General features: G+C 41.7%; 1 protein-coding gene across 2 annotated transcripts in view; it reads right to left on the bottom strand.

Annotated features, from left to right (window-relative positions):
* Positions 1-23,976, bottom strand: part of CASQ2 (calsequestrin 2) — a 69,830-nt gene that overhangs the window by 24,275 nt on the left and 21,579 nt on the right. For both annotated transcript variants that reach the window (XR_004058974.1, XM_010367910.2), the window contains exons 2-7: positions 20,948-21,032; positions 16,785-16,885; positions 14,257-14,368; positions 9,102-9,175; positions 3,214-3,344; positions 1,749-1,794 (exon numbers count right to left, since the gene is read on the bottom strand). Coding sequence is in view for 1 of the 2 variants with exons in the window: in XM_010367910.2 (XP_010366212.1) it covers positions 1,749-1,794; positions 3,214-3,344; positions 9,102-9,175; positions 14,257-14,368; positions 16,785-16,885; positions 20,948-21,032 (549 nt within the window). In the remaining variant the exon portion in view is untranslated. The remainder of the gene's footprint in view (positions 1-1,748; positions 1,795-3,213; positions 3,345-9,101; positions 9,176-14,256; positions 14,369-16,784; positions 16,886-20,947; positions 21,033-23,976) is intronic.

Consider the following 23,976-nt stretch of genomic DNA (forward strand, 5'->3'; position numbering starts at 1 on the left):
ATTCCTTTCTCCTCCTCCCCATCCCTCACCCCAAATGGCCCCTTGTGGGGACGTAGTCACTCTGGGGAGGCATTCTGCAGAGAACACCAGGTTTGGCTCCAGATGGCCTGTATTTAAGTTCCAAGAACTAATGGTTATTAGTTATGTGTCCTTTAGTGATTAATCTGTATGAGCACTAGTTTCTGACTATGTAAGATGGGGCTGAAATAGTACTTGGTTTTTGTTTGTTTTGGGGGACAGAGTCTTGCTGTGTTGCCCAGGCTGGAGTGCAGTGGCATTATCGTGGCTCACTGAAGCCTCAAGCTCCTGTGCTCAAACAATCCTCCCACCTCAACTTTCCAAGTAGCTGGGACTACAGGTGTGCCCCCTATGCCCAACTAATTAATAATACTTCTTCTACATCACTTTCTAGAGCTGTTGGAAGATCCAAATAAAAGGATGCATGAAATGCTTTGAAAAATGCTCCACAGCCTTTGTTATTTATGAAATTCTGTACAAAGCTGAGGTGTGGGTTGGGGGTTTATCTCCAAGGCCCTCCATCTAACACTATTTGAGCTGCCTGACATATTATCCATGACACAGACCTAGAGGACAAGTTGGCTCAGCTGCTTGCCAGTGCCTTCAGTTGATACTTTTTAAAAAAACAGCTACCATATTCTGAACTCTTCATATCATTCATCCTTATAGAAAGTCCCAACTCTAGATAAGGAAATTTAGACAGCTCAGAAAGGCCACATGACTTGACGTAGGACACAAAGCTACTAGGTGGCAGATTCTGGACCTGAACCCAAGTCTCTATGACTTTGTAGCCTGAGTCCCTTCCACTGTGTTACTGTGCGGCTCTGGTGGTCAATGAACAGAAGCTATAGTCACTGTGGGAAATGAACTAAGAGCAATTTTTTTTTTTTTTTTTTTTTTTTTGGAGACGGAGTCTCTCTCTGTCACCCAGGCTGGAGTGCAGTGGCTGGATCTCAGCTCACTGCAAGCTCCGCCTCCCGGGTTCACGCCACCATTCTCCTGGCTCAGCCTCCCGAGTAGCTGGGACTACAGGCACCCGCCATCTCGCCTGGCTAGTTTTTTGTATTTTAGTAGAGACGGGGTTTCACCGTGTTAGCCAGGATGGTCTCGATCTCCTGACCTCGTGATCCGGCCGTCTCGGCCTCCCAAAGTGCTGGGATTACAGGCTTGAGCCACCGCACCTGGCCCCTAAGAGCAATTTTGCCTAGTGAGTAGTACCAAAGAGGCTTAGACTGATCCATGAAGAACTGTGTTTTAATTGAGCATGATGTTGTCCATATTTTTGTTTTGTTTTGTTTTGATTAAAACAGTGTTTCGCTCTGTTGCCCAGGCTGGAGTGCAGCGCCACAATCAGAGTTCACTGCAGCCTTGACCTCCCAGGCTCAAGCAATTCTCCTGCCTCAGCCTCCCAAGTAGCTGTAACTCCAGGCACATGCCACCATGCTCAGTTACTTTTTGTATATTTTGTAGAGATAGATAGGGTTTTGCTATGTTGCCCACGCTGCTCTTGGACACCTGAACTCAAGTGATCCCCCACCCCAGCCTCCCAAAGTGCTGGGATTACAGTTATGAGCCCTCGTACCCAACCTGTCTGTGTTTCAAATACTCACCTAGACATCCACCTCAGCCAAATAAAGCTTGGTTTGAGTTTAGGGACTTAATCTAAGAAGCACTGCTCTTGGGGACTATACTCATCTCTACAAGGCAAAGACAATTTGCCTCTTTCTTACCCATGTTTCAAACATTTCTTCTGGGCGCAGGCGACGTAGAGTGGGTCTGGAAAAAATAAAGGAGCTTCCTTGAGTAGGGGTCACTGTGGCAGATACGGCAGCCACAGCATCGTGAAATGTAAAATGAGATGCTAGTTCCTTTAAGGCATGGAGAACCCTAAAAACCCACTTATCTCCTAAGGAAACAGACCAGCTCTACTCTGCTGTGTCAGACAGCAAGCTGGGCCTAAGCCTCTCAGCCTTTTCATAGACCCACTGATCCAAGGATTACAAAGTCTGTTACAAACAATGGGTCAGAGGGCACAGGGTCAGCTCATTCCCAGGCAAGATGCCATTTCCCTCCTCACAGATAGCCACCACTCCAGAGAGCCCACAGCAGACCTGGAATAAGAACCCTGAGGGGGAAAACAGGAAATCTCGGATTTTGTAGGTTAAAACTGCCTTTGTTTTATCATCCGGGGTATCCATTGAAAGTCCTTTAGGGATATTTAGGGGAGCAGACAGGATCTATATTTTGCTCATAGTTTCATTTCTTTCCGAATATTGGCAAATAGTGCTGGACATATTAATATTTGTTCCTCCAAGTACTGCCTTCCTGAAGGAACTAGGACTGTCCAGGTGAGGGCGATCACAGTACTCCAGGTAAAATGAACACACATGTGCACATGTCAGGTAGGATAGATGGACAAGCCAGTGAGCGCACTACCATGTTCCTTTTTCCCATATCATCCCTCCCTCAAGAGCAGGGGTCAGAAGACTACAGCTGGTGGGACAAATTCAGCCAGGGCCTCCTGTTTTCCTAAATAAACTTTGACTGGGACACAGCCACACCCATTTGTTTATACATGATCCATGGCTGCTTTCATGCCACAGCCGCAGAGTTAAGTAGTTGCAACAGACACCATCTGGCCCACAGAACCTGAAAGATTTACCATTTTGTTCTTTACAGAAAAGGTTTGCTGATTCATGCTAGAGCTACACTAAGTGGTATCAAGCATTCCTCTCCCAGAAGTCCTATGCATAGAGTGTTCATCTTTGGCTAAGTTACTTAACTATTGAGTCCAATTCTTTGATCTGTAAAATTGGAATAATAATTACCCTGTAAGGTTGGAGATTAGATAAAATAGTTTCCCTAAAACACTGGGCATGGTTATTGGTATACAGGAACTTTCACTAAATTGCTATCATTTCTAGTACAGAATTTTATTTATATCTTGCCCTGGCTTTGAGGGGATTTGCTGACTGAGGGATTTATCAAACCCTGCTTGCAGGTGCAGACTTACATTCAGAAGTAATCATGTCCCTGCTAGTCATCACTGATCAACAAAGCCATACTACTGAGTTCTGTACTGCTGGGGTACTAACTAGGTTGTTGCTCTTGGCAGGTCTGAAATGGTAGCACAGAGAGGCTCCTCTCCATTCCCCAGATCCCAGGCCCCCAGCCCCCACATGCTATCTCAGGCACCTTTGGTGGTCCTTCACAAACTCCACAATCTCCTCTTCTGTGTAAGGTTTGTTGGGGATGGCAATGGGCTCATCCATAAATGGCTCATAGAAGTCAACCTCATTCATCTTCAAAGATAATTTCTTTGCAACCTGTAACCATTAGAAATAAGACAAAGTTTATTTAGATGCTAGTCTAGAATAGCAATGTGTTATCCATCTAAGTGTGTATGTTTTCTGGCAAAGACATAAAAACAAATGTACAGTTTTAACTTCAATGTTGAAGTGATAGGAACTCATCACTCAAGGCCTGGCTAGACCAATCTTCTTTTGTGATCAAAGAAGGAAAGATAGGAAGGAAAAAGACTTATCTAGCAAATGGAGGTCAGGCCGGGGCAGGGAGCAGTTGAGATAAGAAGTGGGAAGTTTAATTCTACAATCACCATCACTCTACTGCATTTGCCAGGGCTGGATGGGAAGCAAATGCCATTGGAGCATATTTACTATCCTGGGTTGTGTGGTTTTAATGGAACCAATGTTGATAAACAAGCAATTGATGGAGATCCTTAAGGCGTATAGGTACTCAGAATCAGAACCCAACTCATTAGCCTGTCCTTGATTTGCTCATAACCCTAATTGCTATTTAGGTTGAAGTGCTGGCCCTACAGTTAAATCTCTCAGTACCCAGTTTGCTTTGTGGTTTGTCAGACTTTGGGAGCCGCCCAGTTTGTCAGCGGTCATGAGGTGACTGACCATCTTGCTTTGCTCTGGTTGGAAGGGCTTCCTGGGATGCAGGACTTTCAGTACTAAAACTTGGACAGACCCCAGTAAGCCAGGATGATTTGCTCATCTTATAACAGATAAGGAGCTCAGAGAGCCAGCCCATAGCCTGGAAGACATTTTCTCTCTGGATTAAAGCAGCCACATGTTCAGTGTGTTGTCAAGGCAGAATGGTTGCTGTTTGCCTGCACGGCTGCTGAACTCAGGACCTCTGTTTGTGAAATGATTTGAGAGGCCTGGAATGTGCAACGCTCTATAGAAAACCAAATGCCATTCTTTTCTAGTTCAGAGCTGTGGTTCAAGAAAGCACAGGGATGAACAGTGGTTCTCTTGAAGCTGAAGAGGAACTGCCCAAGAGCCGATGCTCTGTGGTGGTAACCCATGGTGCCGTGACCCAGGCCGGCTGCAACTAACTGGGGAAGAGGAGGAGCTGGGTATTGCATAAGCTCTTACACAAGGAGGTCCATTCTGAGGAAACACTGATATCCATATGGTTTTTGTCATCAATTGCTATTAATTCCAGGTCACTATATTCCGAAAGGCATTTTATATAGTACTTAAGGGAAAGAAATTCCAGCATCCTACTCAGAGATAAAGAAAACAGGCCATGTTTTCTTTTTTGTTGTCAGGTTAATTTTAAGAAAGGGAGACGTGGAGTTTTTTTCTAACTGCTTTTCCATCTTCTCAGGGGTAGGGGGGTGATATAGATGAGCGGGTGATGAAGCAGGGAACCAGAGTAGGCTAGAAAATGACATTGAATTCTGGTTTTCTGAGTTCACTTACTATATATCCTAGGAATCAGAAGACTGTTTCCATGAAAGGAGAAGTGATCAGAATGAAAACAGTAATAATAACAAACATATGGAGTGCTTATCATGTGCCAGGCACTGCTGCCAGGTGTTTTAGGTTGATTCTTTGTTTAATTCTCACTTTGATTGTATGTGGTAAGAATGATTATTATATTTATTTTACAAATGATGAACCTGAGGCACAATTTGGGTAAGAAATTTGTCAGGATCATATATCTGGAGGGAGCAGAGCCAGAAGTCAAACCCACCCGGTGGTGGTGGTAGTCTCCAGTTCCTGAATGCCAATGTCTGGGGCCACAGTGCTGTCTATGAATGTAAAAATTGGATTGTCGCATCCTTAATTTAAGTCTTCGAAATGCTGAGTAAAATTTCCCAGGGATCTCTTCACTGTCTCCCTACCACCATCATGGAGTGCCCTCATCTTGTATCTCAGAGAATTCCTCTCTTTCATTTTTTTTCTTTTTTCTTTTTCTTTTTTTTTTTTTTTTTTTTTTTTTGAGATGGAGTTTTGCTCTTTTTGCCCAGGCTGGAGAGCAATGGCACAGTATTGGGCTCACTGCAACCTCCACCTCCCGGGTTCGAGCGATTCTCCTGCCTCAGCCTCCCGAGTAGCTGGGATTACAGGCACAGGCCACCACACCCGGCTAATTTTTGTGTTTTTAATAAAGATGGGATTTTGCCATGTTGGCCAGGCTGATCTCGAACTACTGACCTCAAGTGATCCACCTCCCCCTTCAGCCTCCCAAAGTGCTGGGATTACAGGCATGAGTCACTGCGCCTGACCCCCTCTTTCATTCTTATTATTCCTGTCTTGGATGGTAAGGACTGAAGGGGATTTGATTGGTTGAAGCTTTTATTCATTCATTTATTCAGTAAGTATTTAGTGGGGCCTACTGAATCCAAGGCATTATTCCAGGAGGAGATCTGGTTCATGGGTATTACCATTATATAAGAATGAATTATATTATTAAGAACCAAATAGGTCCATAAAAATGAATTCTTTCACGCTTTTATTTGTTAACTAGTTGGAATAGATTTTAACAAAGATAAGAAAACTACAAAGTACAATGCCGATTTTCTGACAAGTGCATGTGTATGAATTTTGATACAGGTCATTTTTCCTCTAGTTCGCAAGCCAGTTTGGTTGTTGCCAATGAAACCAACTCAAGTATTAGGTTGGTGCAAAAGTAGTCGCAGTTTTCACCAAAAGTAGTGGTTTTTGCCACTACTGAATTTAGGTCTTCCCAACATCTATCTTCTCCACTAACTTTGTTTAGTCACAGCTCCCTTTGGCTCCAGTGTGATTTTAAAAAGAAAGTGATTTTTCATCTCATTGTTCACTCAGACAGAGGAAGGAACAGGTCAGTGGGAGGGGATGTGGGATTATAGGAACTGATATTTTTCAGGCTGTGAGGTACAGCAGAGTGGAACCATCCTTGGCCCTCTGACACTTTCTTGCTCTAACTGCTTCTTCAGAGAGGTTGCCTTCTTGTGGCTTGATTTAGGATCAGTATCAATAGATCAGTACTGGTCCCAAACCGGAACACCCTTTTAATTCCTTGGGAGGCTTTCAAAAACGCAGATTCCCAGACACTGCCACAACCCTAAAAAATTAAAATTTCCAGGGCTGGGACCCAGAGACTAATGGTTTCAAAAGCTTGTCAGAGGATACTAATATGGGTAGTGGTTGGGAACTACTGACCGCCAAATTTACATCAGCAGCCATGACATCTCACCCTCTTTACAGTCCTGCAACTCACATGATGTATTTATTGGTTTGTTTACTTCGTAATTTTCTGTCTTTCCATCTTCTCTTTCCCACACTAAACTTTAAATTCTAAAGGGCAGGAATCTGCTTTGCTCAATGTTGTGTCCCTGGCACTGAGAAGAGTGCCTGGCACGTAAAGGGCACTCAATAAATACTTGTTGAGTGAATGAATGACTGAATTAATTAAAGACATTTCCAGTTGAATGTTTCCCCAACTTTTAGAAAATAGAATTCATAACTCCATCTCATGTTTCTCAATAGATTCTTCTTCCTAGATTTCCTAATGTTTTCAGTAGCTTCATAATTTTTGCTGTCTTGATGCCAAGACTTGCTATCTTAAGTTATTTTGAGGCCTTCTCTCACCACCTCATCAATGGCCAGATCTTTTTGTTACATCCACTTTTGCTAGTGCCAGTTGTTTTTTGCATTTTTGTAACTGCATTAGTGCTTTCTTGTCCCTTGACTCTCCTGGTTTCAGACCTCAACAAAGCACCTCCAGGTCTCTCTGAGATTCCTTAGGGTGTGTTGTACAAACAGGTCCTTTCAGCCACTTCACATTTATTACTTTTCCCCTCTTCTGTCCTAGCACTCCCTGCTGGACACCACTGAGGCTCTACTGGGTGCAGTCATGCCTTCTGAACCCCACCATCTCCCCTTGGACACCCTCTCCACCCCAACTGACGGGTGCAAGTTCTTAAGCACCAAATGGCGTCAGAGTCCTCTCAGTGCTCTCCGCTCTGTGTGCCTTTGTCTTTTTAAATGTTCTGAAATCCAACAAGGCTACGTGAACGCTGGAACTTGTGACTCAGTGTCCTACAGAGTTTTAAAAAAGCATCTCTCTGAATTTTTAATCATAGCCTGACCTCATCTTTTTCATGGGCCACAGGCAAGAAGCTATACAGTTGCACTAGGAGGCACTTCTACAAACAGATACTACACTGAGCTCAACGTTGAACCACCCCTCTAAAAACTAAGGCTTTGTTGCTTGGCCAAATTAATTGGCCTGCCTCTCTCTTCCTTTCAGCTGGATTCTTACCCAGGAGCCACTTTAGCCACACCTAGTCCATCAGAACCAAATGTTCCATCAGAACCATATGTCAGTAATGGATTCAGTTTCGGCTTCTCTGTTCCTCCCTTTCTCTACTAATGTCCTATCCAAGCCTCCCACTTCCTGGGCCTAGATGACTGCCTTCTTATGAACAATGGTGCTCATAGCTGGCTAACTACTACTGAATGCTTCCTGTGTGCCAAACACCAGTCACGCAGTTTGCATATACTGCTTCTTTCTCTGGAGTAAAGTAGGACAGAGCACTGACTTTGAAGTCAGGCTGGTCTGAGATTATAGCAAGCGTCTCAACTCAGTAACTACATGACCATGAAAAAATCACCTAATCTTTCAGCACCTCAGTTTCATCCTCTGTAGAATGAGGATACTAATTCCTCCCTTATGTGACTGTTGAGAGGATGAAGTAAGAAAATCCATGTTAACTTCTTAGCACACACTCTGGCACAAAGATTTCTTAGCACAGACTCTGGTACATAAAATTTTTTTTGAATATATTATTTTTTATATTCTTATTTTTTGAGAGAGGATCTCACTCCATTGCCCAGGATGGAGTGCAGTGGTATGATCACAGCTCACTGCAGCTTCAACCTCTTGGGCTCAAGTGATCCTCCCAGCTCAGCCTCCCGAGTAGTTGGAACCACAAGTGTGTGCCACCACACCCAGCTAATTTTTGTATTTTTTGTAGAGATGGGGGTCTCACTATGTTGCCCAGGCTGGTCTCCAACTCCAAGGCTCATGCAATCCATGCCCCTCAGCCTCCCAAAGTGTTGGGATTACAGGTGTGAGCTATGGCACCTGGCCCATAACAGACACTTAATACATGATAGTTTTTAAAATATTCTTGCTCGAGATCCTTCCCAACTATAATACAACTAATTAGAATAAACATTCTTCAAGTTTAGATTATAATACTTGGATTATAGATCACTCTTCTGGATCATAGGCTTGAAGACAGGGCCACGTCCACAGAAGTGGTTCATCATATACAAGAACTGAACGCAGTCTTATCCCACCATGCCCCTTCCCTGCTCCAGCTCACTGGCTTCCTCTCGTATTTTACACAACACTTGCTTGAACTCATCACAGAGGAGTTCCCATTCTACTCCCCATCCTGACCCAGTAGAAGGGGAAGTATGCAACCCCAGGAAGGGAGAGGATACCTGCTAAGGAAAAAGGAAGCAGTGGCTCAGTGGGCTGGCACACTCTGGGCCCACACACTTCCTATCTCAGTGTATGAGAAGATAAGGGTGGGCCATCACTTTTCCTTGGATGTTTTTAAAAATATTCTTACATCCTCTGAATTAGTCATCTTTGTACTCATCTTAAATCCAAAAGTGATTTAGTGATATAATTCTTAACCCTTCTAGAGAAAGAGGCAAGGGAGGATAGTTAATGTTGCTACAAGAAAAGAAAGAGTGGTGGCAAGTTCAAACTTTAATTCTTCATGCCTACAAAACTGTTCACATTGGGGTTTCGTAGGTACTTACCCCTTTGTCAAAGGTGGCAAAGAATTTGATGTAAGGCTGGAAGTGTTCAGCTGCTTCTTCAAAAGCCTTGTAGTCTAAGGGGAAAAATAAAGATGAAGGGAGAGACATTTTCAAGATGCACACTGAAGAATCTTCTTTTTAAATGATGTAGAGAGTAGAAAGTCAATTAATCCTGATGGGATAATAATTTAGTAGATATTATTTAGATAGGTATTATTTAATATTATTTAAACCCATAGTTCCCCACAAGAAGTTGGAATTGACTGGCATTCAAATGCCCGAGAGAAGACCACTTCACCACACTTTTATGAACTGCAGGTAGAAAGCAGGAAACAGAGGGAAATGGGAGGACAAGAGAGAGAAAAAGACATGTAAAACTCCAAACCGAAATAAAAAGGCCTTTCACTCTAACTCACTGCTACTTATAATCATGCCCTCTAGAGACAGTGCAGTTTGCCAGAATAAATGAGCCCTAAGTAAGAAGGAAATTCATCTCACTGTGTAAAGTAACCTCAATCACAAATGACATCACAGAAGTATTTTCAACTTCTTGATGGAAGTACCCCTGTTGCTGAATTCTAGTTTTCTTCCCCTTTTATCATTTTAAAGGCTTCTTCTTTATTCTGATGCCTCAAGAGGATTTCTTAAACTTAAGCCCTTGATTCACTATGGTCTCAAGCTTGAGTCCACACTGGCTGAGACAGTATGACATCAGGTGAGTGTGGGAGTGCTGTACCTTGGTCCATCTGGGGAGTTACTTGGGAAAAACATTTGTACTCAAGCCTTAGTTGTGAGGGTGATGGTGATTGTGGTGGTGGTGGTGATTATGAATAAATGCTGTAAGCCTGAGAGTCAATGAGCCTGCGATTTATTCTTAACAAGATTAACTTCTTTCCATTTCATGGAATTCCATTTCCCTTAACCATCAGAAGTATAAGGCTTTGTTAGACCATGCAGAATTTACTAAGATTCTATCGAATTTTTTCTAGAATAATGTGAATTCAGAGGATCCCAAAATGAATAAGACAAAGATACTGATCTTCCAAAGCTCTCGGCCTAGCAAGGGCTATGGATCCTTTAAAGAATCAAAATGCAGTGTGATAGTTGTTACCACAGAGGTGAGTGCTGCAAGCACAGGTGAGAGAGGGGTTGGAAAGCCATGAGAATACTTGCACATACTGATACACACTCACACTAACTAGTCCTCATAAAAGTAAGTGGGTAGTCAGAAAAGATATCCTGTAACCTCATAGCTGAGGCTGAGAATTGGGTAGAGGTGAGAAGATGGCTGAGAGTATTTTTTTTTTTTTCTTTTTTTTTGAGACAGACTCTTGCTCTGTCGCCCAGGCTGGAGTGCAGTGGCATGGTCTCAGCTCATTGCAAGCTCTGCCTCCCAGATTCACACCATTCTTCTGCCTCAACCTCCCGAGTAGCTGGGACTACAGGTGCCCACCACCAAGCCCGGTTAATTTTTTGTATTTTTTAGTAGAGACAGGGTTTCGCTGTGTTAGCCAGGATGGTCTCGATCTCCTGACCTCGTGATCCACCTGTCTCGGCCTCCCAAAGTGCTGGGATTACTGGTGTGAGCCACCACGCCCAGCCAGCTGAGAGCATTTGAAGAATGAATGGAGTGAAGGTAAGGAAGTAGAATGGCTAAAGCAACACCTAAGCCATCTGTGTCTAAAGCAGCAATGGGCTCTATCAGAATCCTCTGTCCCCTCTTTTCCAATCCCCATGTCCCTGATGAATTTCTCCTCCCCTCTATGAACTCTTACCCTGATGGAAAGAATGGCTTAGGCCTGTGTCAGGAGCCTCCCTTTCTCTCTTGGAGAGCTGGTCTACATCACTTTAAGACTAAGAATAAAGCAAGGTGACCTCCAGACAGGTGATTCAAATGTAGCTTGACTTTTAGCCTCAGCCAAACAGCAGTTGCTTTCCAAGAAGCCTCCTCTTGTCTTCTACTCTGTTGGAACTCAGGTCATGTCTAGGCTTTCCCTGCCTCTTGACCAACCTAACCTGTTCCTGGTCCCTTCCAGTCAGACTCCCCTCCCACTTTCTTTGATGACTCTTTGGCTTCTGGAATAGGCTCCTGAACGTTTAGTTCCCAGCCTCCAGCTTACTACAAGCTTATCTTAGCATTTTCTCTCCTTTCTTCCCCCTCTCTCAAGGTTGTGCATACTGGATATTAGTGTCACAGATTTTAGTAACTGGGTGTGGTTGATGGCACCAGTTAGAAACGCTGACCAGAAATGCTTGGAATAATATCATCAGTCTTACAAAGAAGAACCAAACCAAGTTGTTGAGGATGAAACATTCAAAGAAGTAGATAAACATGTCAAAATAGATTCTGAAAGCACTGCGCAAGATAAGTGTACACAATTAAATGTATAAACGTTGTAGTGTATAAATTCAATACACAGTTAAGTGTGTAAACTCTGAAGTCAGATTTTGAATGTCCAAGTTCATGTATTGATAGTGCAGCTACAATGACAAGGAAGTGTAAAGGCTTTGCATCAAGTTCTTTCTGAAAATCTTGAGATTCAAATAATATTTATTCAGAGAAAAAGGTCATCATATAAAGGTTTGCTTGTGAATCTGCATTCCACAAAAAAGTTGTTATTTTTAAAAAGTGACTCCAATAACATTCAAACCTGTATAACTCCTTCTCTTTATAGCTTTTGGTGAAGAAATGGGTTCAGGAGACCTCTCCCTGCTCTTTCATCCTAAAGTGGGCTAACTGGGCAAGAATTTTACAAAGAGTTTATCAGCTAAAAAGTAGATTTTAAAATATGCTATGAATTATACTTACTTTGAAAATATTTTGAGGAATCATTATTGGTTTCAAAAAGGCTAGACCTTGCTAAACACCTACCTGAATGTACATAATTGAAAATTGCAAGGATTACTTGAAATATGTAATGTACTAACAAAGTCTATAAATTTAAAAAAAAATCAACCTTAAAAAAAGGTTAAAATGATTCACTAGCAATTTTATTAAATTTTAAGAATGATTATTAAGATCAGTAGAGCAATATCTATGTATTCCTAAGGAAAAGCTTCATTATTATTTTGAAATATTGATGATATAAAAATTTAATTAGGATTTGTAATCCTTTCAAATTCATTCAAATTATTATAAGAAATATGAACATTATATTTGTCAATGAAAATAAAAGCAATAGCTGTCAGATTGAACTAAGTGCCCTTGAAGGACACTTTAGAGATGGAATTATCTGAATTATGTCCAATGGCAAAAAAAGAATGCTCATCAGTCAAAGAAAGAGCAGTCCGGGCGCGGTGGCTCATGCCTGTAATCCCAGCACTTTGGGTGGCCGAGGCTGGTGGATCACCTGAGGTCAGGAGTTCGAGATCAGCCTGGCCAACATGGTGAAACCCCGTCTCTACTAAAAATACTAAAATTAGCCAGGCATGGTAGCGGGCACCTGTAATCTCAGCTACTCAGGAGACTGAGGCAGGAGAATCACTTGAACACGGGAGGCAGAGGTTGCAGCGAGCCAAGATCATGCCACTGCACTCCAGCCTGGGCAACAGAGTAAAACTAGGTCTCAAAAAAAAAAGCTATATTCTTGAGGCAAGCATAAGATTCATATTCAAATTTTTTTTTAAATTGGAAATTTTTTTACAATGCAATATGTAATATATTTCATATTACTTTGTACACTATACTAGCCATGTGATAATGGGCAAGTTAATTGCACCTTTCTGTTCCATCCTTTCATCGTCATTAACATGCAGAGAATAATGATAACCACCTCACAGGCTTGTTGTGAGAATGAAATTAAGGCATCCATATAAGCTCCTAGCATAGGCCCTGGCATATGAAATGTGTTAATTAAATAATGTTATTATGATGATTCATCTAGGCGGGGGAAGACGCCAAGGGTATTGAAAGGTGTGCTCTTTATCCTAACCTTGGTTTTGCTTCCCTCTTATCTGCCATCCTGAGCTACATGGATGAAGAGGATAGAGGAACATAAAGATGGAAACAAATTGAGACAGAGGAACTGAAAAGGAAGGGGCAGGAGAAGCACCCCAGAGTAGTCAGGACTGACATGGAAATGTACGAACTAAAATAAAATTGCCTAAAGAAGAACTGGGGCAAATCTCCCTGGTTAGCCACCTCCCTCTAGCACTTTCATTTTAAGCACAGTAAATGCAGGTTTTAATGAAGCAAATGAAAAGAGGGTTAAGTTGGGACATGGGAGACAGAAAAGGAAAGGGTTGTTGATGAGGTGACTAAGGATGCTAGGGGGCAGACTGTTTAAAGAAATGGGTTTGCAAACAATTTCAGAATATCTTGGGGTTCCCAGAAATAGTCATAAGCAGCCCACATTTGCACTTCCTACTTGTATGAATGTTACCAGAGTTATGCTCACCCCCTCTGATGCTTTTCCTCTCTCCAAGGCTGAGATACCAGAAAAAAGCCTACCTCACTGGGGCCATGTTGCCAAAGCAGTTTTTAAATAAGTACAGTACTCAAGTGCTTACACCTCCTGGTCCCTTCTCCCTGCTCTTCCTGACTCATCCCACCACCGTCTCATCCCTATACGGGCTGTGGTGATGTTATCATAGGTCCTGTGTCCACCCAAAACCTGGTCACAAAGCTTTCAAAGGGAATATGCCCAAGGGTGTGGCTGCACTATGACAGGCAGCCTTGGTGGTCAGCTGTGTGCTTGGCCAGTGATTTTTCACATTCTGTAGCTGCTGCAAAGCCCATTCCTACCCTGATTTTCCACTCATGCTTTCCAATTGACTGCAAAGCTCTCCAGCTGGTGACCATAGGAGCTGCCAATGCCAGGGAGACAGCCCATTGCTTGTCCCATTGTAGGAAAAAATCCGACTGGGAGGTGGGTAGGCAGGAAAAGTGGAGAAGGGTTTTTCTCTCTTTTGTAGAACACTCAGTCTGCTTTAAAACCAGAGGACCTGTCCCCACATTAATATTCTTTCAGTTTTCCTGGCTGTTTTGTACAATGTTTGCACATGTACTCCACTGTGTTAGGCTCAGGAAGGATTCTAACCTCCATTCTACCAGCAAAGGAGATGCTGAAGACCCATCCTCCTTTGGGGTAAACTGACATAGCTTGTTTGGAATCTAGCTTTTAGACTCATAGGCTGGGGTTGGCAGACAACTTACATTCTGAGTCCTCGCTCTTGAAAAAGCCGATGAGTTTGATGTGGTCCTCAATGCGTTCGAAGGCTTGGACTTCCAGTTTGCTGCTGATGATCTCCACTGGGTCTTCAATTAGCTGAAATGCCACACACACACACACACACACACACAGATGTTCAAACAAGAGATTTCCTTCTTCACTGGGGAAACAGAGTGCATTGGAGGGAAGTTGTAGCGGACTTTGTGGTTGGTGCTTCAAATATCTATTCCATTCTCCCCACAGTCCTGCAGTGAGCATACCAGCAGTACTTTCTGAGAAACAGACCTTAACTCAGTGAGATGATTGGTGGGGGCAACCTATTCCTTTTGCCAGTTTTAAAAAACATTTATTTTTAATTGTCGATTGACAAATTATAATTGTATGTATTTATTGGATATAAAGTGTTGTGATGATCTATAAATACGTGAAATAATTAAATCACCTAATTAACTTATCCATCACCTCAAATACTCATCATTTTTTGTGGTGAGAACATTTGAAATTTACTCTTTTAGTGATTTTGAAATGTGTAATACATATTATTCACTGTATTACCATGCTGTACAATATATGTCAAAGAAGAAAATCTTATTCTTCCTATCTAATTGAGGCTTTGCACCTTTTGACCATCATCTCTCCATTCTCACCACCCCTGGCCCCCTTCCAGCCTCTGGTAACTACTCTCTGCTTCTTTGAGTTCTTGTGTTCTAGATTCCACATATAATAAGTGAGAACATGTGGTATTAGTATTTCTGTGCCTAGCTTATTTCACTTAGCATAATGTTCTCCAATTCCATCTGTATAGTTGCAAATGATATTTCTTTCTTTTTTTTTTAAAAAAAAAGCTGAATAGTATTTCTTTGTGTTTATATACACCACACCACATTTTCTTTTCTTTCTTTTCTTTTCTTTTTTTTTTTTTTTGAGACAGAGTCTTGCTCTGTCAGTCAGGCTGGAGTGCAGTGGTGCGATCTAGGCTCACTGCAAGCTCCACCTTCCGGGTTCACGCCATTCTCCTGCCTCAGCCTCCCCAGTAGTTGGGACTACAGGCGCCTACCACCACACCTGGCTAATTTTTTTTTGTTGTTGTTGTATTTTTAGTAGAGACGGGGTTTCACCATGTTAGACAAGATGGTCTCAATTTCCTGACCTCGTGACCCACCCGCCTTGGCCTCTCAAAGTGCTGGGATTACAGGCATGAGCCACTGCGCCCGGCCATATACCACATTCATCTGCTGATGGACATTTAGGTGAATTTCATAACTTCCCTTGCCAGTTATTAATTCAGGAATGGGCAAATAACTGGCCCAATTAGAACAGATTTGCTGAAGGCTTTGGGAAAAGTTATTTACTCTTAAAAGGGCAATGGGAAGCCAAATTTGTTTTTCTGTCATGAAATATGAAGGAGGAAATGTGATGTATTTGTTCCTGCTGCTGGCCTTCTTATAGCTAACTTCAGAATAGTCAGCTTGAGGACACAGGCAACATACTGAAGACACACTTATCTGTGATTTACAGAGAAAAATGGAGTCAGTGTCTGGATTTGATCAACTCTTGAAGTCTCCCCTAACAGGAGCCTTCTACTTAGGTAAGTCAATCACATTGTTTATTGTTTGAAGCAGTTAGAGTCTTATTTCCAAAAGCCTCCTCCTAGCTGATAAAGCTGGGGCAGAACCATGCTGTCCCAGAGTTGTTCTGTCACCCCCTCAACTTTTTTAGGACTTGTGGATGTGAGTCAATGAGATGGCCAAGCACGGTCGGTCATGAGATGGCACCTTTTTTGGTAAGAGGTAGCTTCCAACCTACTTCTGACCTTCCCTCTGGTTTTTGACACTGTAGAGAAAGAATGATAGACCACTGGGTACTGGCTGGTAGATAAGGAATCGTCAGCATGGATGCTCAACACTAGGTTCTTTATCTGTGCAAGAATGTGTGTTCAAAGCATTGAACTTCACAGTGGTTACTGAAAGTGTGAGTTTACCTATGGATGAAATATTTTTATAGTGTTTGTTCCTCTGTTTGTCTGAGTATGTGGATGTGAGGGTGTGCTATGTCCATGGTTGAAAATGAGTGTGATATTGGGGGTATCTTTAGCTCTGCCACTTCTCTATGTTGCTCTGAGGGTAGCTAACTCAGGGTGACCTGGCTGATTGGTACTCCCATCCCTCCTCTCTCTTCAGGTGGCTGCTTAGCCCCCTCTCTCCCCACATTCCCCAGCTCCTCTTCAGCAGCAGTGGAGCAAAACCAAGGAGATTTCAATAGATGTCTACGTATAACTGGTAAGAGAATTAGCATATTATTACTACATTGCCCTCAACAGTTTCTAGGGTGACTTAAAGATCAGCTTCCCGGTAGAGTGCAATATAGGTGCTCCTTAGTTTTTTTGTGAATCCTGAAAAACCTGTCACAGACGAGGCCAGGTTCTCCAGCTTGTCTGTTCTTTGGGGTTCTACCTCTCCCTATATTTGAGCAGAGGCAGCTCTATGCAGCGTCACCATGTATACATGCTTACATCCAAGAGGAACTCCACCAAGACGTCAGCTGCAAACTCGCCATCAAACTCTATTGTGCGATCACCCTTAAGAACATACAGGCTTCCTTCTTCATCAAAACCTGTAAGAAACAAAGAGGCCCACAGAGAAGGTCATCCTGACATAGGAAGAGCCTTTGCATTGGCTGAGGTCTGGCTCAGGGTTTCTGGGTGACAGTGGGGTCAGGATTAGTGGAACTAGCATTAACCCAAGAAGCAGTTGCCTTGAAATAACACTTTAGAAGAGCTCCTGAAGTGGACATTTAATTGGAAATGGTCAAGAACAATTCCAGCTGGATTTTGACTTAAGAGAAAAGTCTATTCTCCACCCCACCACTGCTTTAATTTTCCAAAGGTACAGCTGATCCCATGTCATTCTCCTTATTGAAGATGACCACTGCCCACCTGACCCCTTAGCCTTGCGTTAAAGTCCCTCCAAAATCTGGTTCCAAATCTATCCCTTTCATTCTCCCTTGGGTAGACCTGTACTCCTTTGAAAACTGCTTTCTTGTCCCTTGTGCAACTCCCTTTGCTTCCTGGCCACGTGCTTATATGGAAAGGTGAGTAAAGGAAAAGTCACTGAGCGTTATTCTCTAGACTTATGTATTCCCTGTTCCCCAAGCCTGGAATGACCTCCATCTTGGTTAGCTTCTTCAGGTCTCAGCTTAGGATTCATTTTTCTTAAGAAAGGTCACTTCAATCTCACTGAGCTCATGCCATTATTGATCTTTCTTCAGCTCAATTTACAGGTCTTCACTATCACAGTGAGTTCTCTGAGGGTAGGATCATTGTCTTCTTGGTATCCCAGTGCCTTGTACAGAGCCTGTGCACATCAGCAACCCATTAATGTATGTGACCAGGATGGACAGCTTGCTTTGCTGTTCCAGTTGAATCCCACACATCTTCGTTATCCAGTTGGCCAGTAGATGTTGCAAGGACAGGCTCAGCATCTTCTTACTTTGCTGCCCTTTAGCACCCTTGGTCTGATGCTGTGTACCTTAACAAACGCTTGTTGGAAAAATGCATTTTCCTCCTTAGGAATGTTAAATAGCCAAAGCTGGCATTTAGTCCAATTGCATGGCATCCTTAATTCTTTAGACTGTTTTAAAACTCTATTAGTTGGAGAAAGTTTTCTCCAAATGAACTCTTCTGCAGAACCTCCAGGGACAGGAAGGCTGGACTGCCGCCTGCTGTGTCCCAAGGCATCCATGAGGTGTAAGGAGCCTTTGGCACATAGGTGGGAAATGGTGGAGGCACCATTTGTAAATCAAAAGGAGCAGTGTGACAGGTATTCTTTTTGGTTGTTTGTTTTTTGAGACAAGGTTTCCCTCTGTCATCCAGGCTGGAGTGCAGGGCCATGATCATGGCTCCTGCCTCAGCCTCCTGAATAGCTAAGACTACAGGCATGTGCTACCATGCAGGCTAATTTTTTGTATATACATATATATACACACATATATATGAACAATTATATATTCTATATATATGAAAAATCATACATTATATATATTATATAATATATATAATATATTATATACCTAATTACATGCTTGTAATATAATATATATATATATATTACAAGCATGAGACACTGTGTCTGGCCCTGCCAGATTTTCTTGATATCAATGATGGCCGATTTCAAAAGGTGCCCTAGGGAACATCAGCCAGTGTCCTGCTGTTGGATTCTGTCTTGAGCAAAACCACAGTAGGAAGGCTACTGCAACTGTTCAGGCACAACTTGATAGAGGTCAAAATAAGGCAAATGGAAAAGGAATGAAGATGAAGGAGCAGGTTCACAAAATACCTCTGTCCTGTAAACCCCAAAGGGTCAAATAACCAGAAGGAACCTGCCCCAACTCTTCCAAACCGAGCTTGTTTCGGTGTATCAAGCCCCATCATATCCTTTCCTCATCTATTTTTATGTATACTTGCTCAGTTTGTCCACCCAAAAGTTTTAGATCACTGGGACACTAGTTTTTTTCTCTCACTAAATTTGCTGGGAATTCTCCCAAATTCAGCTTCTCACTAAACCAATGGGAAGGCAGAAGAGGAATCAAGAGACTGCTGGGGAAGGAGGCAGAACTCATTAAACTGTTGTTGTTTGTGTGTTTTGAGACGGAGTCTTGCTCTGTCTCCCAGGCTGGAGTGCAGTGGCACGATCTCAGCTCACCACAAGCTCTGCCTCCTGGGTTCACGCCATTCTCCTGCCTCAGCCTCCCAAGTAGCTGCGACTACAGGTGCCCACCACCACGCCTGGCTAATTTTTTGTATTTTTAGTAGAGACGGGGTTTCACTGTGTTAGCCAGGATGGTCACCATATCCTGACCTTGTGATCCGCCTGCCTCAGCCTCCCAAAGTGCTGGAATTATAGGCGTGAGCCACCGCGCCCAGCCGTTAAACTGTTTTTGACTCTAGGGAAAGAGTTCAACATATTTTGCTCCCATACTCAAGGGAGAAAAATATCCCTTAATATGTCTCCAGGGAAAGAGGTATCTCAGGCATTCTTTATTTTTATTTATTTATTTACTCATTCATTCATTTATTTTGAGACAGAATCTCACTTTGTTGCCCAGGCTGGAGTGCAGTGGTGCAGTCATGCAGGTAGAAGTCACAGCAATCTTGACCTCCCTGGCTCAAGCCATCCTCTCATCCCAGCCTCCCAAGTAGCTGGCACTACATGCACACGCCACCACGCCCAGCTAATTTTTAAATTTTTTATAGAGATGAGGTTTCACTATGTTGCCCAAGCTGGTCTCAAACTCCTGGGCTCAAACAATCCTCTGTCCTTGGCCTCCCCAAGTGCCCAGACATTCTTAATAACTCATCATAATTTTATAGTCATGAATTCTTCCTTGTGTCTAACCTAAATAGTTTCCTATAATTTAAATCTTTTTTCAAAAAAGACTGATTTGCTTGAAAATAAAATAGAAAACAGTTGTCTGTAATTTTCCAAGATAATGGACTTTTATGTACCTGAAGGTATTTATTGAACCACGACTAATCTCTTTTTTCTGTACTTACCACTCCAAATCCAATTAATCTTTCTTCAAAGATCCTATTTTATAACCTGCTATTTTTTTTAATAGCCATTCTTCACTGGTCATGGAGAAAAAGCCAAATGGGCAGTACATGTGTGTCAGTGTTTGAAAATCAGAGGAGCAGACCAGGAGGTGTGGCTCACCCCTGTAATCCCAACATTTTGGGAGGCCAAGGTGGGCAGATCATTCGAGGTCAGGAGTTCAACACCAGCCTGGCCAATATGGTGAAACCCTGTCTCTTCTAAAAATACAAAAAAATGAACTGAGCGTGGTGGCGTGTGACTGTAATCTCAGCTACTCAAGAGGCTGAGGCACAAGAATCGCTTAAATCCAGGAGGCAGAGGTTGCAGTGAGCCGAGATCATACTACTGCACTCCAACCTGGGTGACAAAGTGAGACCATGTCTCAAAAAAAAAAAAAAAAAAGAAAAGAAAAGAAAAGAAAGAAAGAAAAAGAAAACCAGAGGAGCTACCTATATTCTCTCTCTTTGGGATTACAGAATTGTGAATCTTAAAGTGCACTGTACTTAAGCCTGACATATCGACACTAGAGAGCGTACAACTTCCATAGTGCGGTCACTTAACCGTACCTCACCTATGTCCTCCCTCTCATCCTTGGTGATAATGCCCAGCTGGGGTTTAGCCTTAAATTTAAAAAGCACTGTTACACTGGCATTATTACTATTAATGCTATCTTTTGTTGGCTGCTTCAGCTGCAAGGCAATGAAATAATATGTGATGAAAGAAGAGAATTTTTAACTCTCTCAGAGAGATCACCACAGTGGTGAGCTAAGAGAAGCTGGCCTTTTAGCTTGCTTTAGAAGCTGAAAATAAAAACTTAACTCTTTAGCGTCAGTTTCTCCAGGAAGAAACCCTCCTCATTGTACTGATACAACAATCTCTTACATGATTAATGTGAAATTATTCAATTCAGGCCTATATTTACTTTCATGAAACCCTTCTCCAACCAAAGATGAAGGTACGCAGGATCATTTTATATATTTTAAAAGAGAGTCTGCTTATGCAAGAATAATTGCAGCTAGACTTTTCCTTTTGCAAGACACATTCCTTTCTTTCCCACATACAGTATCTCAAAAATCACACTTACCCAGTTTCTTGGCAAGCTTGGCTTCTTTCTTGGCATCCACCATCACAAAGCCTATAGCTTTATGTTCAAGGACCTGGGCCACAAGCTGAAGAAACAGATGGAAAGATGAGTGTGCTAAGGGCAGAAAGATGGTAGAAAATATTACAGAATTACTATCGTCATGTATCAACAGAAGGGTTTTCCTCTATACTTTCTGTTACTATGTGACCAAGTCAAGAAGCAGCAGAGGAAATGTACTGTTGCCCCTTCAGGAGAAGGATGATTCAGGAGAATGCTGAGAATCAAGGAGGGAAAATCTGAGGAGCAGACCTAAGACAGAAAATTTGGAAGAGTATACCCACTGTCACATACCAGTTTCTGCCCTCGGAGTAGATAAAACCTGGATCAGGAGAAAGAAGAATCAGGAAGGAAGCATAGGTGCCTGACAAGGGACCCTGAGCCTTTCTCTAGCTGCCAAATGTAGCAGGGGTAGAGTGGGAACACAAGAGGACCTAAGAAAAAAGGAGGCCTGTGTCCTCAATATCCAAGCATTACCCTCAATTCCCCGACTCCTGGGCTTGTGAAGCAGGAATGCCCATTGGGTGAATAGACCTGAGATGTCCTCTCAAGGTTCCCTGAAGCACACTAAGACTTGTAGAGTATCGGGGGTCAGGGGTTCGACTTCAAAGGCCAGGAGGATGCAGAAGTGTCCTAGATGGACAGGTAGCTGAAAACTTCTCTGGGTAGACACCAGCATAGATGATGACACCAAGCACAAGATTGCCATTATGTTAAGCTTCCTGAAATGCAGAGATGAGCAAGTAGGGAATACTTGCTTACTTCAGGACTGAGACCTAATTCTTGCCATCTGTTTGAACAGGGACTTGAAACAGAAATGGAATGGAGATGCTACCAGACAGATCATGAAATATACTACTTTTTTTAGTTGAACTTTAAAAAAGAGATAATTGTAGATTAACATGCAGTAGCTGTGAAAAATAATACATCTCGTACATTTTATCCAGTTTCCCTCAACAGTAACATCTTGCAAAACGGAGGTACAATGTCACAAATTGGGTACTGACATTGATACAGTTAAGATACAGAACATTTCCATCACCACAAGGATCCCTCTGTTGCCCTTCACGGTCACACCCACTGGTTCGTGTCCCCATCCCCAACCACTAATTTGTTCTCCATTCCTATAATTTTGTCATTTCAAGAATGTGGTGTAAATGGAATTATATAGTATGTAACCTTTTGAGACTGACTTTTTCACTCAGCATAATTATGTAGAGATTTGTCTAGGTTGTTGCATGTATCAATATGCTGTTTTTTTTTTTATTGCTGAGTGCAATGTATGATATGAATGTACCACAGTTTGTTCAATCGTTCACTCATTAAAGGATATGTGCGTCGTTCCCAGTTATTGGCTAGTATGAAGAGAGCTGCTATAAACTTTTGTGTATAGGTTTTTGAGTTAAATATTAGTCTTAATTTCTCTGAGATAAATGTCTAATAGTACAATTGCTGGGTTGTGTGGTAGTTACATGTTTAGTTTTTAAAGAAGCTGCCAAACTATTTTTCAGAGTAGCTGTATTATTTTACCTTCCCATGAGCAAGGTATGAATAATCCAGTTTTTCCACGTCTTTGTCAGGACTTGGTAGCATAACCATTTTTCGTTTTAGTCATTCTGACAGGTACGTAGTGCTATCTCATTGTGGTTTTAATTTGCATTTTCCTAATGGCTTATAATGTTAAGCATTTTTTAATGTGCTTATTTGTTGTATGTATGTTCTCTTCTATGAAATGCTTGTTCACATCTTTTGCTCATTTTTCAACTGGATTGCTATTTGGTTGTTGAATTTTGAGAGTTTTTTAATATCAGTCCTTTTTCAGATACATGGTTTACAAGCATTTTTTTTTACGCTGTATGTGTGTCATTTCATCTTCTTTTTTTATTTGACAAATAATAATTGTACATATCCACAGGGTACACAGTGATGTTTTGATTCATATAACGTATAGTGAGCAGGGTAATTAGCATACCTATCATTTCAAATATTTATCACTTTCTTGTGTTGAGAACATTCAATATCCTAATCATTTCATCTTCTTAATAGGATCTTTCACAGAACAAAAATTTTCAATTTTGATGAAGTCCAGTTGATCACTTTTTTCATTCAGGGATTGTACTTTTGATGTTAAGTCCAAGAACTCTTTGTCTAGCCTCAGATCCTGAATTCTCCTATTTTTTTCTAAAAGTTTTATGGCTTTTCATTTTACATTTAAGTTCATGATTCACTTTGAGTCAAATTTAAAATAGGTTGAGGTTCCTTTTTCTTTTTTTGCCAATAGATGTCCAACTGTTCTGACACTTTTTGGTGAAAAGGCTGTCTTTCATCCATTCAATTGCTTTTGTTCCTTTGTCAAAAATCGGTTGGCATATTCATGTGGGTCTATTTGTGGTTTCTCGATTCTGTTCCATTGCTCTATATGTCTGTTCCTCTGCCAAGACCACATAGTCTTGATTGCAGTAGCTAGGATCAAGTATATCTGAAAGCAGGTAGACTATCTCTTTTCACTTTATTCTTTTTTTTTTTCTAAATTGCTTTAGCTATACTAGTCCTTCAGCGTTTTTGTATAAACTTCAGAATAATCTTGTTTATCCATACAAAAAAACTTACTAGAATTTTGGTAGGAATTGCATTAAATCAATTCAATCAACTTGTGTATCAACTTGGGAAGAGTGACATATTTACTATGTTGAGTCTTCCAATTCATGAATATGGTATGTCTCTCCATTTATTTGATCTTCTTTGGTTTCTTTCATCAACATTGCATAGTTTTCAGCCTACAAGTCTTGCACAAGTTTTGTTAGATTTATATCTAATCAGTTAAATTATTTCAGTTACTGTAAATGGTATTGTATTTTTAATTTTCATGTCCATGTGTTTATTGCAAGTATATAGATATGCAATTAATTTGTTAATGTTAATGCTAAACTCACTTATTCGTTCTAAGAGGTTTTTGTTTTGTAGATTCCTTG

This window comes from Rhinopithecus roxellana, chromosome 8, assembly GCF_007565055.1.
Source record: "Rhinopithecus roxellana isolate Shanxi Qingling chromosome 8, ASM756505v1, whole genome shotgun sequence".
NCBI classification, from domain to species: Eukaryota; Metazoa; Chordata; class Mammalia; order Primates; family Cercopithecidae; genus Rhinopithecus; species Rhinopithecus roxellana.